The sequence below is a fragment of the Homalodisca vitripennis genome, chromosome 4, assembly GCF_021130785.1.
Source record: "Homalodisca vitripennis isolate AUS2020 chromosome 4, UT_GWSS_2.1, whole genome shotgun sequence".
Classification (NCBI taxonomy): domain Eukaryota; kingdom Metazoa; phylum Arthropoda; class Insecta; order Hemiptera; family Cicadellidae; genus Homalodisca; species Homalodisca vitripennis.
Window position 1 is genome coordinate 26,213,658 of NC_060210.1, and position 12,778 is coordinate 26,226,435.

At 32.4% G+C, this 12,778-nt stretch overlaps 1 protein-coding gene across 1 annotated transcript in view; it reads right to left on the reverse strand.

Moving 5' to 3' along the window:
• The window catches only part of LOC124359066 (protein Skeletor, isoforms D/E-like), a 133,797-nt gene that overhangs the window by 98,763 nt on the left and 22,256 nt on the right, over positions 1-12,778 (reverse strand). Inside the window, exon 2 of the mRNA XM_046811473.1 lies at positions 160-309. Within this exon, the coding sequence (XP_046667429.1) occupies positions 160-309 (150 nt within the window). The remainder of the gene's footprint in view (positions 1-159; positions 310-12,778) is intronic.

Below are 12,778 nucleotides of genomic sequence, written 5' to 3' on the forward strand. Positions count from 1 at the left end.
CCCATCTTTAGGATAACAAATAAATTTAAGGAAAATAAACTTTTAACAGTTGATACAAATTAATGCACAACTCGTGATGTTGAACTTACCTTCATTAACTAAGCTAAAAGGTATAACAATTGACGTAGTATATCATGCAGATTAGCGTTGTCAGCTTACCAGGGCCTTCGCCATCATAAGTGAAGTCCCGGATGTGGAGGGTTCTCGCGTCGACCGCGTACACGTCTCCGCTGACGCCGTGGTGGAAGCTCTTCAGAGGGGCAAGGAACTTGCCATAGTATTCCACGGCACCCTGTGCCAAAGATATATCTGGAACCAGACATTTCCTTCAATTCTCCTCGATTTCATTATTCAGGTCATAATAATCGTCATAGTGATCTTTTATAATGAATGAATGAATAACGTTTATTCCAGCAGTTTATATGTAACATATATACAATGGTTCTTAAATGAAATAGCTATTATTATATATACAGCAGCTCATATATGTAGAAGAAATGTAAGAAAAATGTAACGAATAGCACAATGAAAATAACAATACTGGAAAGCCTACATGGGCAATCTGCCTGTGCGTAGGCCTAGTTGCATCTAGCCGCCAACATAAAATTTAAATAAAACGCTGGAATGTTAGTAGTAGAGTAAAAATAAGGTAAAAAAGATAAAGGGGGATATATGTCTATTGCTACTTGAATTTTACTGTGTAAGTGACTGTTTTTAATCAAGCGGTGGAAACAAAATAAAAATGGTTATGTGCTGCTAAGCTCAAATAATCAATTTATGGAGAACTGAGATGAGAGAAAGAGAAAGATAGAGAGATAGGGGAGTGTGTGTGTGTGTGTGTGTGTGTGTGTGTGTGTGTGTGTTCGGTTAGTAATAGTAACAACGTCATGGTCAAGGGTCAGGTCCCCTGTACCCGGCAGTGATAATGATCTCCGCCTCTGATACGCCTAATTGCAATAGCCACTCATTGATACGATTTTTAAAAACTGACAAGGATTGTGCGTTAAAGAAATTATAAGCGTGAAAGAATCTAGAAATATTTCTGAATAGTATATTTGATATGTAATACGAATTAGTTGTGGAGAAAGATCTATATAGTTGTAAAGTGGCTATTCCTGTGTCACGGGCATATCGGGTGTTATATGAATGGGGAATTTCTGAAAATATAGAGTGCAAGTGTGAGAACATGTGAACCATGAGAGATTTTATAAATAACTGACGAACTGTAAGGATTGATAATTCTTGAAATAGTGTGTCAGTAGGGTAACGATGATTTTTGTGAAAAGCAAGTTTTAGCAACTGTTTCTGGCATAAAAACAGGCTATTTAGAGTTGTTTTACTAGCTCCCCCCCAAGCGAAGCGATATTTCCAAATGATAGCATAGACTGAATGTAAGCGTAGTACGCCAGCTTTATCTCACTTGCACCAAGGACATCGCTCAGCTGTCTGAAAGCAAAAATCAATCGTATCATCCTATGATCAAAAATAACTCCTAGATATTTGTAAGCTATTGTTTTATCTATGCTTTCGCATGTACATGAATCATTCATAAAATTTCCACAGCTATGAATTGTCAAATTTTTCAAATGGTAGTCAGAAATAGAGCGAAGAGATATTGGCAAGAATTTTGTTTTTGAAATATTAAGCGTTAATATGTTTTGATCAAACCATTTCTTTAACGTCATGAGGTCACTCTGAGCTTTCCTTTGCACTTCTAACCAGTTATTACCGTTTACAAAAATTGAAGTGTCATCTGCAAATAAAAAAGTTTACCGTTTAAATTTATTTTCTAAATGTTATTAATGTAAATTAAAAATAAAATTGGTCCGAGAGTACTTCCTTGAACAACTCCATAGTCCACTGACAATGGATCACTAGCCACCCCGCAGACAGAAACAAATTGAAATCTATTACTAAGATAGCTTGAGAACCACGCAAGGGGGCCTCCACGAACTCCAATAGCTTCTAATTTGTTAATTAGTTTGTCTCTTTTTACTGAGTCAAAAGCTTTCTTAAGATCTAGAAAAACAAGCATTGAGCGATCACCTCTTGAAATAGAAGCATTTATTTCTTTATTTAAATCAAATAGGACATCGTTTACATTTTTATCGCTTCTGAACCCATACTGACACCCACTCAAGATATTGTTTTGATTAAGATAGGATACTAATTGTTCTTTAATTATTCGCTCTAATATCTTGGAAAATACACTGAGTAAGGAAATCGGTCTAAAGTTACTTTTATTGGTAAATTCATCTGATTTATACAGGGTGATTCATGAAGTTCTCCCCCCACTTCTACAGCACATTGTACTAGTAAAAATAATGAAAAAATGTTATATAAACATAGGTCCGAAAACGCTTTGTTTAGCGAGTTTCAGCTAGCGAAAGATTTCACCTGAATTCCTGGGTAAAGAGTAAAATAAAGCCATACTGAACTTTTGGAAAGGTTAATTAAGTAAGAAATATCGTGGATTCTTATGTATTTTTTACCTGATAAAAGCTAATAAAATAGGTTTTCAGAACTGTACCTGTAGTAGTTTTTGAAGGATTCAGGGTTAAATGCAAAAAATTGGGGCACGAAACAATGTTTTTTTTAAGTTTGATGGTACAATAACTTTGTTAAATTGGTAATAAATACATAAAATCAACAAACATTAATTGTAGAGAATTTAATTCTGAGAAAATTGATATAATCAAAGTCTAAAATAAAACAGAAATAAGTACCAAAAAATCGATTTTTATTCAGTATAATACATTACTAGTTTTAAGCAAAATTAATCAGGTTGGGCCAACCGTACGCACCTTTTTATAATAGATGTTCGAAAATGAGGCCATCATTATCAATACATTTTGCAGCATGTTTGTGTATTGCTTTTGTTGCGTTTCTTAATTTTTCAGGACTTCCCTGTATCTGCACAGCCGAATCCATAATAAGGGCAATTAATTCATCACGAGAATTCACTTTTGTCTTGTATACAATGTCTTTCATCCATCCCCAGATGCAATAATCCAATGGAGATAGATCTGGTGATCTTGGTGGCCAAGGGGTGAGGCCCTCCACGACCAATCCAGTGTCCAGGAAATTGAGATGATTTAAGTAAGCAGAAACGGCACGTGAAAAGTGGGGAGGTGCTCCGTCATGCTGGAAGTACAAATTTTTGTCTGAGATGTAAAGGAACATTCTCTAACAGCTGCGGCAACTCTTCTTGAAGGAAATGCAAATAGAACTCAGCATTTAGGCGTCCAGGTAATATGAAAGGTCCAATCAGCCGATTGTGCAAAAGGCCACACCAGACATTGACGCTAAATCGGTGTTGAAAGTTCTGTTCCACTACCTCATGTGGATTTTCTTCTGCCCATGAGTGTTTCATTGTGCAAGTTATTGACACCATCCCGAGTGAATTGTGCCTCATCCGTAAACAAAATACGCTTGTAGAGTTGATTATTAATATTCAAAAAGTTGCAAAACTCCAAGCGAAGCGGACCATCCCCTAGCTGTAGATGTTGAACCTTTTGTTTATGAAACGGATAAAATTTGTTTCGATTAAGTGACCTCCACACCGTTGACTGCGAAACTCCTATCCGCCTAGAAATACGTCGTGTACTTACACCTGGACTGCGATGAACAGCATAATAACAATATCATCATCAAGTTGGACAGCTCGTTCATAATTGGTTCTAGTACTTGGTAGTGATCCTGTTTCCCGAAGAGTACGAAAAGTTCCTGAAATTGTTTTGGTATCTGGAATCCTCCTATTAGGGTAACGTAGTTCATATTCTTCTACAGCAGCTCTAGCATTACCATTACAGTAACCCAAAATAAAAACCATATCAGCGTATTCCTCTGATGTAAATAAGTAAGGCATTTTTTCGCTGAATAAACAATCGAATTATAACTCACAGAAAAATTGCATTTAATAACACGATTCACAGAACCCGATCTCCTGCTGTAGCTTGCAAAACACCACTAATACACAGTTCTAACGTAACAGTACAGAATACCATTGTTGATCAGCTGTTATTCGTGCGTTACCACTTAGAAATTAATAAAACAAAAAACTGCATTTCGATGATTAGTAAACAATAATGGGAAAATGTTTGCTTCATTTATTTTCGAACATTTGATGTAAATTTTTTATTTAAAAAAAAATACAACGTAATAAAACATGATATTTTTATTTACAAACAAATGTATTTAACAGTTAATCTTGTTTTTTCTCAATTTATCTCATCATTAAGGAACAAACATTTTGTTTTTGTTTTATTTTAACTAAATACTGTACGGTATTTCTTTACAGCTAGTAATGTATTATACTGAATAAAATCGATTTTTTGGTACTTATTTCTGTTTTATTTAGACTTTGATTATATCAATTTTCTCAGAATTAAATTCTCTACAATTAATGTTTTGTTGATTTTATGTATTTATTACCAATTTAACAAAGTTTATTGTACATCAAACTTAAAAAAACATTGTTATCGTGCCCCATTTTTTGCATTTAACCCTGAATCCCTCAAAAACTACTACAGGTACAGTTCTGAAACCTATTTTATTAGCTTTATCAGGTAAAAATACATAAGAATCCACGATATTTCTTACTTAATTAACTTTCCAAAAAGTTCAGTATGGCTTTATTTTACTCTTTACCCAGGAATTCAGGTGAAATCTTTCGCTAGCTGTAACTCGCTAACGAAGCGTTTTCGGTCCTATGTTTATATAACATTTTTTCATTATTTTTACTAGTACAATGTGCTGTAGAAGTGGGGGAGAACTTCATGAATCACCCTGTATAAAGGAAACACTTTAGCCATTTTAAAAGTATTAGGAAAGACACCCAATAAAATACTAAGATTAATTAAATGACACAAGGGTTTAATAAGGAACTGAATATTTGCCTTGAGAACATCAGCAGAGACACCATCAAAGCCGGGCGCAGAGCCCCCCCGCAGTGCGTTCACGTGACGTACAACGTCCACTTTAGTCACAGTGTTCAGGGTAAACTCACAGTCTAGTCTATAGTCAGCGTCATTCACAATCGGCACCCCACCCGAATCGATTGCATCCGCTAACTCCTGCCCCACGTTTGCAAAAAAATAATTAAAGCTGTTTGCAGATTTCTGTATTACATCGGAAGTAATATCAGAAACCGCTGGCAAATGTTTTTTTATAGGAAAGGAAGAACTCTTGTTAATTTTTCCACTTAGCTCATTTATTACCGACCAGAATAGTTTGGGATTATTTTTTGACCTATCGATTTTATCACGATAATAATCTCTTTTTGCTCGCTTTATAGAGCTACTGAGCTGATGTCTGAGATTCCTATAATCGGTTTTTAATTGTAAATTAAAAGGTTGTTTTTTTACAGATTTGCTAAGTTTATCTCTGCGCCGAATCAATTTAATTAATGCCGAAGTTATCCAGGGTTTTAATTTTTTAAGTCTGGTGGTTCTATTAGAGATTTCTCTTTTAGCTGTAGACATAGTGTTGCAAACTATATTTATAAATAGCTCGGAACAGGAGTCAACATCAGCGCAACTCAACACAGGAGCCCAGTCGACACGAGCCAGGCTGTCGGGGAGAAGAGTGTAGTTGATGTAAGAAAATGCATTCTCGTTAAGTAAATTAGTCTTTAGCATTTGCCTTCATACGAATTTACAACACATTACAGTATTAGAAACATGTATCCTCACACACTAGTTACTAAACTATGTTTAGGAATTCGCCTAATTTTTTTTTTAACTTTTACCACTTTCCGACGACCATTGCTCAGCTTCTAGCAGAGATCGATGTGCACATAGCCCTAAGCAGAGGTTACACAACGTTCTGATGTAAACCGATTCTGACCTAAGTAACAATATTACTTCCTATTTATTTTTTTACAGTAACCTTCTTATCTCAGACTCTAGAAGGACAGTATTTACGAAGGTGCAATACGACTTGCAAAGACCGAGTTGGTTTTTTTATAATTAAATGTTATGTTATAAAATAAGGTCAAGTCTTCAAACGATAATACTATATAAAACTACGTTTAATAAAACGGTTTTATCTTTCTTCTACAAATTCCAAAATCGTCTATTGTTTCGGTTACCACCTTAAATATTGATCTAAGCTTAATTTGTGATAAAAACGCGCACAATTTTTATAATGATTTGCTTTGACAAAACTTGTGAGAGAAACGTGACAGCTTGAAAATTGAGTCAGTGTCAGCTTAAACTAGGTCAATCAATCCCTAATACTACATACCTTCTTCCATCAATCCCTTTAAATTCCGTACCTTTATATTTTTCTTTACTTGTTTTACATCTTTTTCCTACAATAATTATCCAGGCACCAATGATTCGTTATTACATCTCAGACTCGATGACAATCTGTACAAGTTATACTTTAGAGACAACGAAGTATTTTCATACAAGTTTTATCTTCCTAATATTACATTGATACCTTACTATCAATATTCATTTATCTAGTGATATATCAACATTGGTAGACATATAACCATTTACTTACCAAATATCCATGTACATACATTATCCTGCCTGTGACTATTCCCTATAATGTCACACACTCACTATATACTGCCAATAAAGAAGTTAAGCCGTGCCCACCATAAGAAACAAAATCTCTCAACAAAGATCTATTCTAACTATAAAATATTATAGAAATAATAAAAGTATATTCAGGTCATTAACAGTGTACTATTTGGAAAACATCATTCTAATTTTCAAATTAATTTGAAAGTACTAGGTAGAAAATTAATTTTTTCATTTCAAATTTTAAATTTTAAATTAGACTTTTCTTTTGGTGAACGTATAACTTGTACATATACTGTATCACCTATATTATTCCAAGAAAATCTAAATGGATTCAGTCATATTTTTCAGAATATGCAACGTCACATCTTTCGTTTACAAAGAATGCATGGATGTTGCAGGACATATAGTAGTTACGGAATGATTTAATTTATAAAAGTGTTATACTACAAACATAGTTTGGATGATTAGACATACTTGTACATTGCAGGTGATCGCCCCACTAAGAGATTTTAAAGTTAAATAGAAGGATTGGTCTACGAATATTAAATGATCAAAGTCATAATATAAAAACTAAACCGATGTTTTCAACTATTCTGAATGATAATATAGGAGAAGTGGCAATGGAAACATTCATAGAATATATCTATTCCAATTTAATGTTTTCAACATATTTTAAAAAATAAACCTAAGCAGTATGGATACTGATTGGAATTATCAAATGGCTTCTATGTGTGCCGGTGTTTTCAAGATTTTAATAAATAAATATTAATCAAGATTAATCATAACATGGTATAATCTATCGTGAATTTTATAGTTGATAGAAGCAAAGGAAATTAATGGCTTACTTATACGCAAGCAGGTGGTATTTCTAAAATTCAGAGATCATTTTATACCGGAAATTTGAAGGCTTAAGGGAAGCTAACCAATAACACAAAGGCCTGAAGACCTATTGATCACTTAATCTAGTTTGGTAAAATATCCATTCCATTAGAATTTATTTCCATTAGATCTAATTTAAATATGTTTACCTCAGATACAAAGAAAAGATCACTGAAATTTATTTTGCACGGTTATTTAAAATGTTTATTCCTATGATAAATAAATAAACTTATATGTTTTCGTTTGATAGAAGGGATTCAAAGTAAATGTGATTCTACATTATATTTAATATATTTATAGGGGTATATCTCCTTGTTGTTTATCGAAATCCCATTTATTATGAACAGTACATATCGCTTGCGAGCCTGACTACAGGAATCTAACAAGTTAGCTTTTGATTAATATATAAAACATACAAAAGATATAGAACAAATTATCATCATTAATGGACTAAGAAAAGGTTTATTCTAAGGAAACATGTTGCTTGGAAGACATGTTGTTGAATGCCTGAAAAGTAACCTTAAGCGATAAATACAAGTAATTGGCATTGAAGCATAAAGCACACAAAAAATGTACAAGGCATTTGAACATTTCCAAAGAATTGGACTTTAAACTTAAAGAGCCGTATTTTGAGAACATGAAGGCGGAGAGCAAAACAATTTTTATACGTATAAAAGAAATAAATTTAAACTTTAATAAACGATCTATGATATTTTGTAGAATAGCTTTTAATGATTTCCAAAAACGCATGAATTACTCAATTCTAAGGTCATTGAGAAGGAATAATAAAGTTGAAGTTCTTGGTTAGTTTTGTTGGCTTTGACAAATATATATATATATATATATATATATACTTAAGAAGCATACTTGCATAAAATATCATCCACTTCTACTAAATGTAATCCTCCTCTGCTATAATTGATTGATTAAAAATCCTAGATTATATATTTGCTTTAATACTTAATAGACCAACAGTGCTGCTAAACTCCTCCAGAGTACGTCAAACGGTTCTCGAGATAATTGTTGACTCACACACAAATAACTACACACCAATCATTAGTAGTTATTAGTAGAGTTTTTCGAACCACTGCGATATACTAACAACATTTCTGATTATGTTTATATTTAATATGTATGGTTTGACTCTTACACTCATGCCAAATTCTGTTTAAATATGTCCACTAAATTTTTTATAATTCGTTGGACATCTAAACACACAAACGTACAAATATCCTTTCATAACACTTCCAAAGAAAAAAAATATATGTTCTTCAAAAAATTATAGTTAAAATATTAATAGGATATTAATAGGAGTTAGAAAAAAAGTGTTTTGTTAAGCCCTCATATAAACACTGCACATTTTTATACATCATAACACTGAGTAAAAAAAATCTGTTGGTAAATTTCAACATATTAAGCATTAATATTTATTTTTTTGAACGCATATTGTCTGAAATATGTGTTACTAGTTAATCACCTAAATGATTGTTGAGTTTCTTGTGTGAACTTATTTTATGTTATTACGTGTGCTTTTAAACCAAAAAATACCACAAGAAAGTTTAAGTGTATTTAGAGGCTTCGGTATTTATCAGGACTACTATTCTCTAGAGTAGTATCTACAAATAATAAACATATATTTAATACAGTATTATTTGTATACTTAACCCACATTGGTGTACATAATCATTTTACTTATCTTAAGGTTCAATCTTGTCTAAATTATTAAAGTCCCAAAAGCAATTGAGCTACGCGGTCGCCCTCATGTTAGCACCTCATGCGTCGTAAAGGAAGCACTGTTGTCCTTTAATCTTAAATAATCGAATGGTGTCTTATAAGGGATGTTTAGTCTTAAAAAAGAAAGTTATATTTATATATCATTATATAACAATCTAGCAATTTGTTGAAAGATATCTCAGACCGAGTGGTAGTTATATTATAACAGCAATGTTTAGGTGCGACCTAGATGTGATAAAACAGCGATGTGAATGTGGCAACGATCAATCACATAGCTATAGTTTATGTGATAAGATTTCATAACCAATCATTTATAAAAGATTTTTAAAGACTTTCCTGCTCTGTTTGAATGACTGAAAAAACGCTGACAGTATTATTTTAAACTCTTAAACGTTTCTTACTTATCGCAGGAAATTGCCTTTCACGCAACTTTTGATTCTTAAAGTATGGCCTTATGCTTGACGCTTCCTATCTACTCTGAGACTCTAAACTTACATAAGAGTTTTTCAAGTTTTTACCCTGATATACAACCATGTGTAGGTAGATCAGGTGTAAATCTGCAGCTGTTATTGACACTCAGGGCAAAATTTCTGAACATGTTATTAATTTTCTCCGGTCAGGAGCCTCAGAAACCAAATCCACAACAATCAGAAAAATATTTTATTACTTAGCACTACTAAAAACTGCCATAGTTTTTAATTGACTTCAACAAACCCTGACTTAGGATATTTCGAATACCCGAAGACCCTGACACATTAATATACCATTTCAGAGCAAGTAACATTTTAAAACATTTTACTTTGAATTTTTGATACGGCTCGAGATAAATGCTATACTCTTTACGATTCGTTCAAAGTTGCAAAAATAAATTGTTATATTACAGTTACAAAGCAAAACGAGAAACTGTTTAAGAATACTCATTGAATAAGGAATTTGGTCTTACATCTCTATAAACTTACATTCTTGAAACATTAATAAAATAGTAAGTTTTGTAATAACACAATTGCTTATATTTGTTATAGTTTCAAGATGGTGACCAAATTTTTATAAGAAATTGGTTAATTTCAGTTATTAGACATAGTAAAGCAAAATAGAAAATGTCTTTAGAATCCTCAGACTATTTGAAACAATGTTTAGTTTTACAGGTTTAGAGAACTATAATATTAGCTTTAAATCAATGTTAGCATATCTGCGGCCAACAAAAAATTTCTGTTCGATTTTAGCCAAACCAAGTTCATATTCTCAGAAACCACTTATACGCTTATAACTGATCTTGGAAGGTTTAAAGAAATTCAACTATATGAAATGCCAAACATGATCTTGGTGATTACCATACCATCAGAATTGTAAAAATTAACCTTAAAAGTGAACTGTAAATTTTTAATTAGTTAATCGAGAATGCAGCGTAACATAAGAATTCATGTTTACTTTGGAATACTCCGACTACCCAAGGTAGTAAGTAACCGCTAGCGCCCGAAGGGAGATGTATCAGGATTGCAGGCATGTAGAAGGGAAGGCCAAGCAGTGACCTTGGTGGCCCAGATAAGCTCAGGACCGTTAGGACCAGTTAGGTCCGGCCGATATTGCATAACGGAAGTAGGATGAGATGAGACCCAGAGCATTCCAGGCCAGCCAAGGTCAGCCCCGCCTCCACAGCGTCCGGTGCATTTCTGTATGATATCTAAAGTTCCGGTATGTGCTACAGGAAAACAATAAACACAACTGATACTACGTAAGATGACAAAATATTTCATAGCAGGATTTGGTAATTTCATTTCTCATTATTTATAGAGAGATTCCATTATTAGTTAAGATGTTTAATTGGTCTTTTTAAAATATATTTACTCACAATTTTCTACTGTTGTCGTGAACTTATGGAACATTTGCACGACACTGAACGTACATTGATGCTCAATGTTGGAATATTATAATACTCGTAAAATTTTAAAATATTTTGAAAACTAACAGCACGAAATTCGTGATTAATCATATTGATTTCTCTGCAAAATTATGAACTTTATTTTGTTACAATCGATCCCAAATGGTGTTTTTAAACATATTTTCTTACAATATTGAAATGTTATCGCGAACTTCAGGAACATTTGTACGAGAGCCAGCTTGAAACTAATAATTTTGTCGGAAAATAAATAAGAATAAACATTGTTTGGTAATTTTATGAAAAATATAATACTTTAATTGTGGTGGGAAATACCCGAGATAAAATTTAGCTAGTATTTAGATAATTAATGACAACCATCTTAAACTTGTTATTTGTCGAGACCGGCTAACTAAGCTTTACTATCTAAGTACTGTACTAATTTTTGTGGGTATTCAGTTACAAAATAACGACAATTAAAGTGTCCATGATTATTTTCATAATGTTGCTATTAAAAACTTTATATGACCGTTGTCTCAAAAACTTTATAAGCAATTAAATAAAAACATTATATTAACCATTATTTTAAACGACCTGAGAGTTAAACAACTGTTTGTTTTTGTTTTACGATAAATAACTGAGTTATAAACATTTATTTTCTGCAAGTTTAAGTTTGAGAGGCCGCTATTCTCTAATCATAAGAGATACATAACAAGATACCTAAAAAATTATTATTATCAATTTTTACACTAACAAGGACATCATAATGGATTTAATTGTGTCTAGGTGTTATTTTTAAGACTTTGTATAGAATAATACTGTCCATTTAATTTACCACACTAAACTCTTTAAACAAGATTGAAATTTAACGCTTGTCAGGCTCCGACATGGAGTCGGAGTTAAGAGACTAGCTGTATCAATAATATGTTAGAATTATAAGGAGAGTTGAACGGCACGTAAGAGCCCATGTACAACGTACAAAGTTATGACCCTTTATCTCAGGTAGCAGTATTACAGGTATCACTTTGAAATATCAACACAGGTTTTATGTTATTATATTACTATTTTGTGAGACCACTGAAGTATAACTATTTTTGTAACTGCAAACAAATACATATACATTTAAAATTAAGTCTCACCTCGTCAACTTACGAAGAACTAAAATTGTATGTTTACCTAAATCTTGTACTCCTGTTTCCTCTAAAATTGCAATCTTCACCAAATCTACATCATTAAGAGATATGATTGCATCTAGAAATCCTTATTCAGGAAAATCATCTGTAGCGATCCTATATTAAAGATGTACCATCCATTGTAAAAAAGATATTACTGGTATAAGATGTAAAGTCATCATATTTTTCTCACTAAAAGATAACTTTCTTTAGATGTTACAACAGGAGCTTTGGTTAGATCTAGAAGTTTCAAAAGGTTGGATTAGTTGTAGTAGGTAATATGGAATAATCATGGTCTTATGTTTTTTACATGAAATAACTGTCTTTTAAATAAATCCTTTGGCTTTTTCATTTTATTTTATAAAAGTAATGTAAATACATTACTAATAACGTTACAATCAACAAAACAAGAAATCTCACTTGGGTTTCTCGGTTATGTTTACCTTCTCTGTAAGTGTAGTTAGAACAGTAAAAACACAGTCAACTGTATTTGGAATGACAAGTTCCTTTTCTATATAAAGAGATAAAACTAGTTAATCTAGCTATACTTACTAGATGATATAAATAATTTTTTAACCATC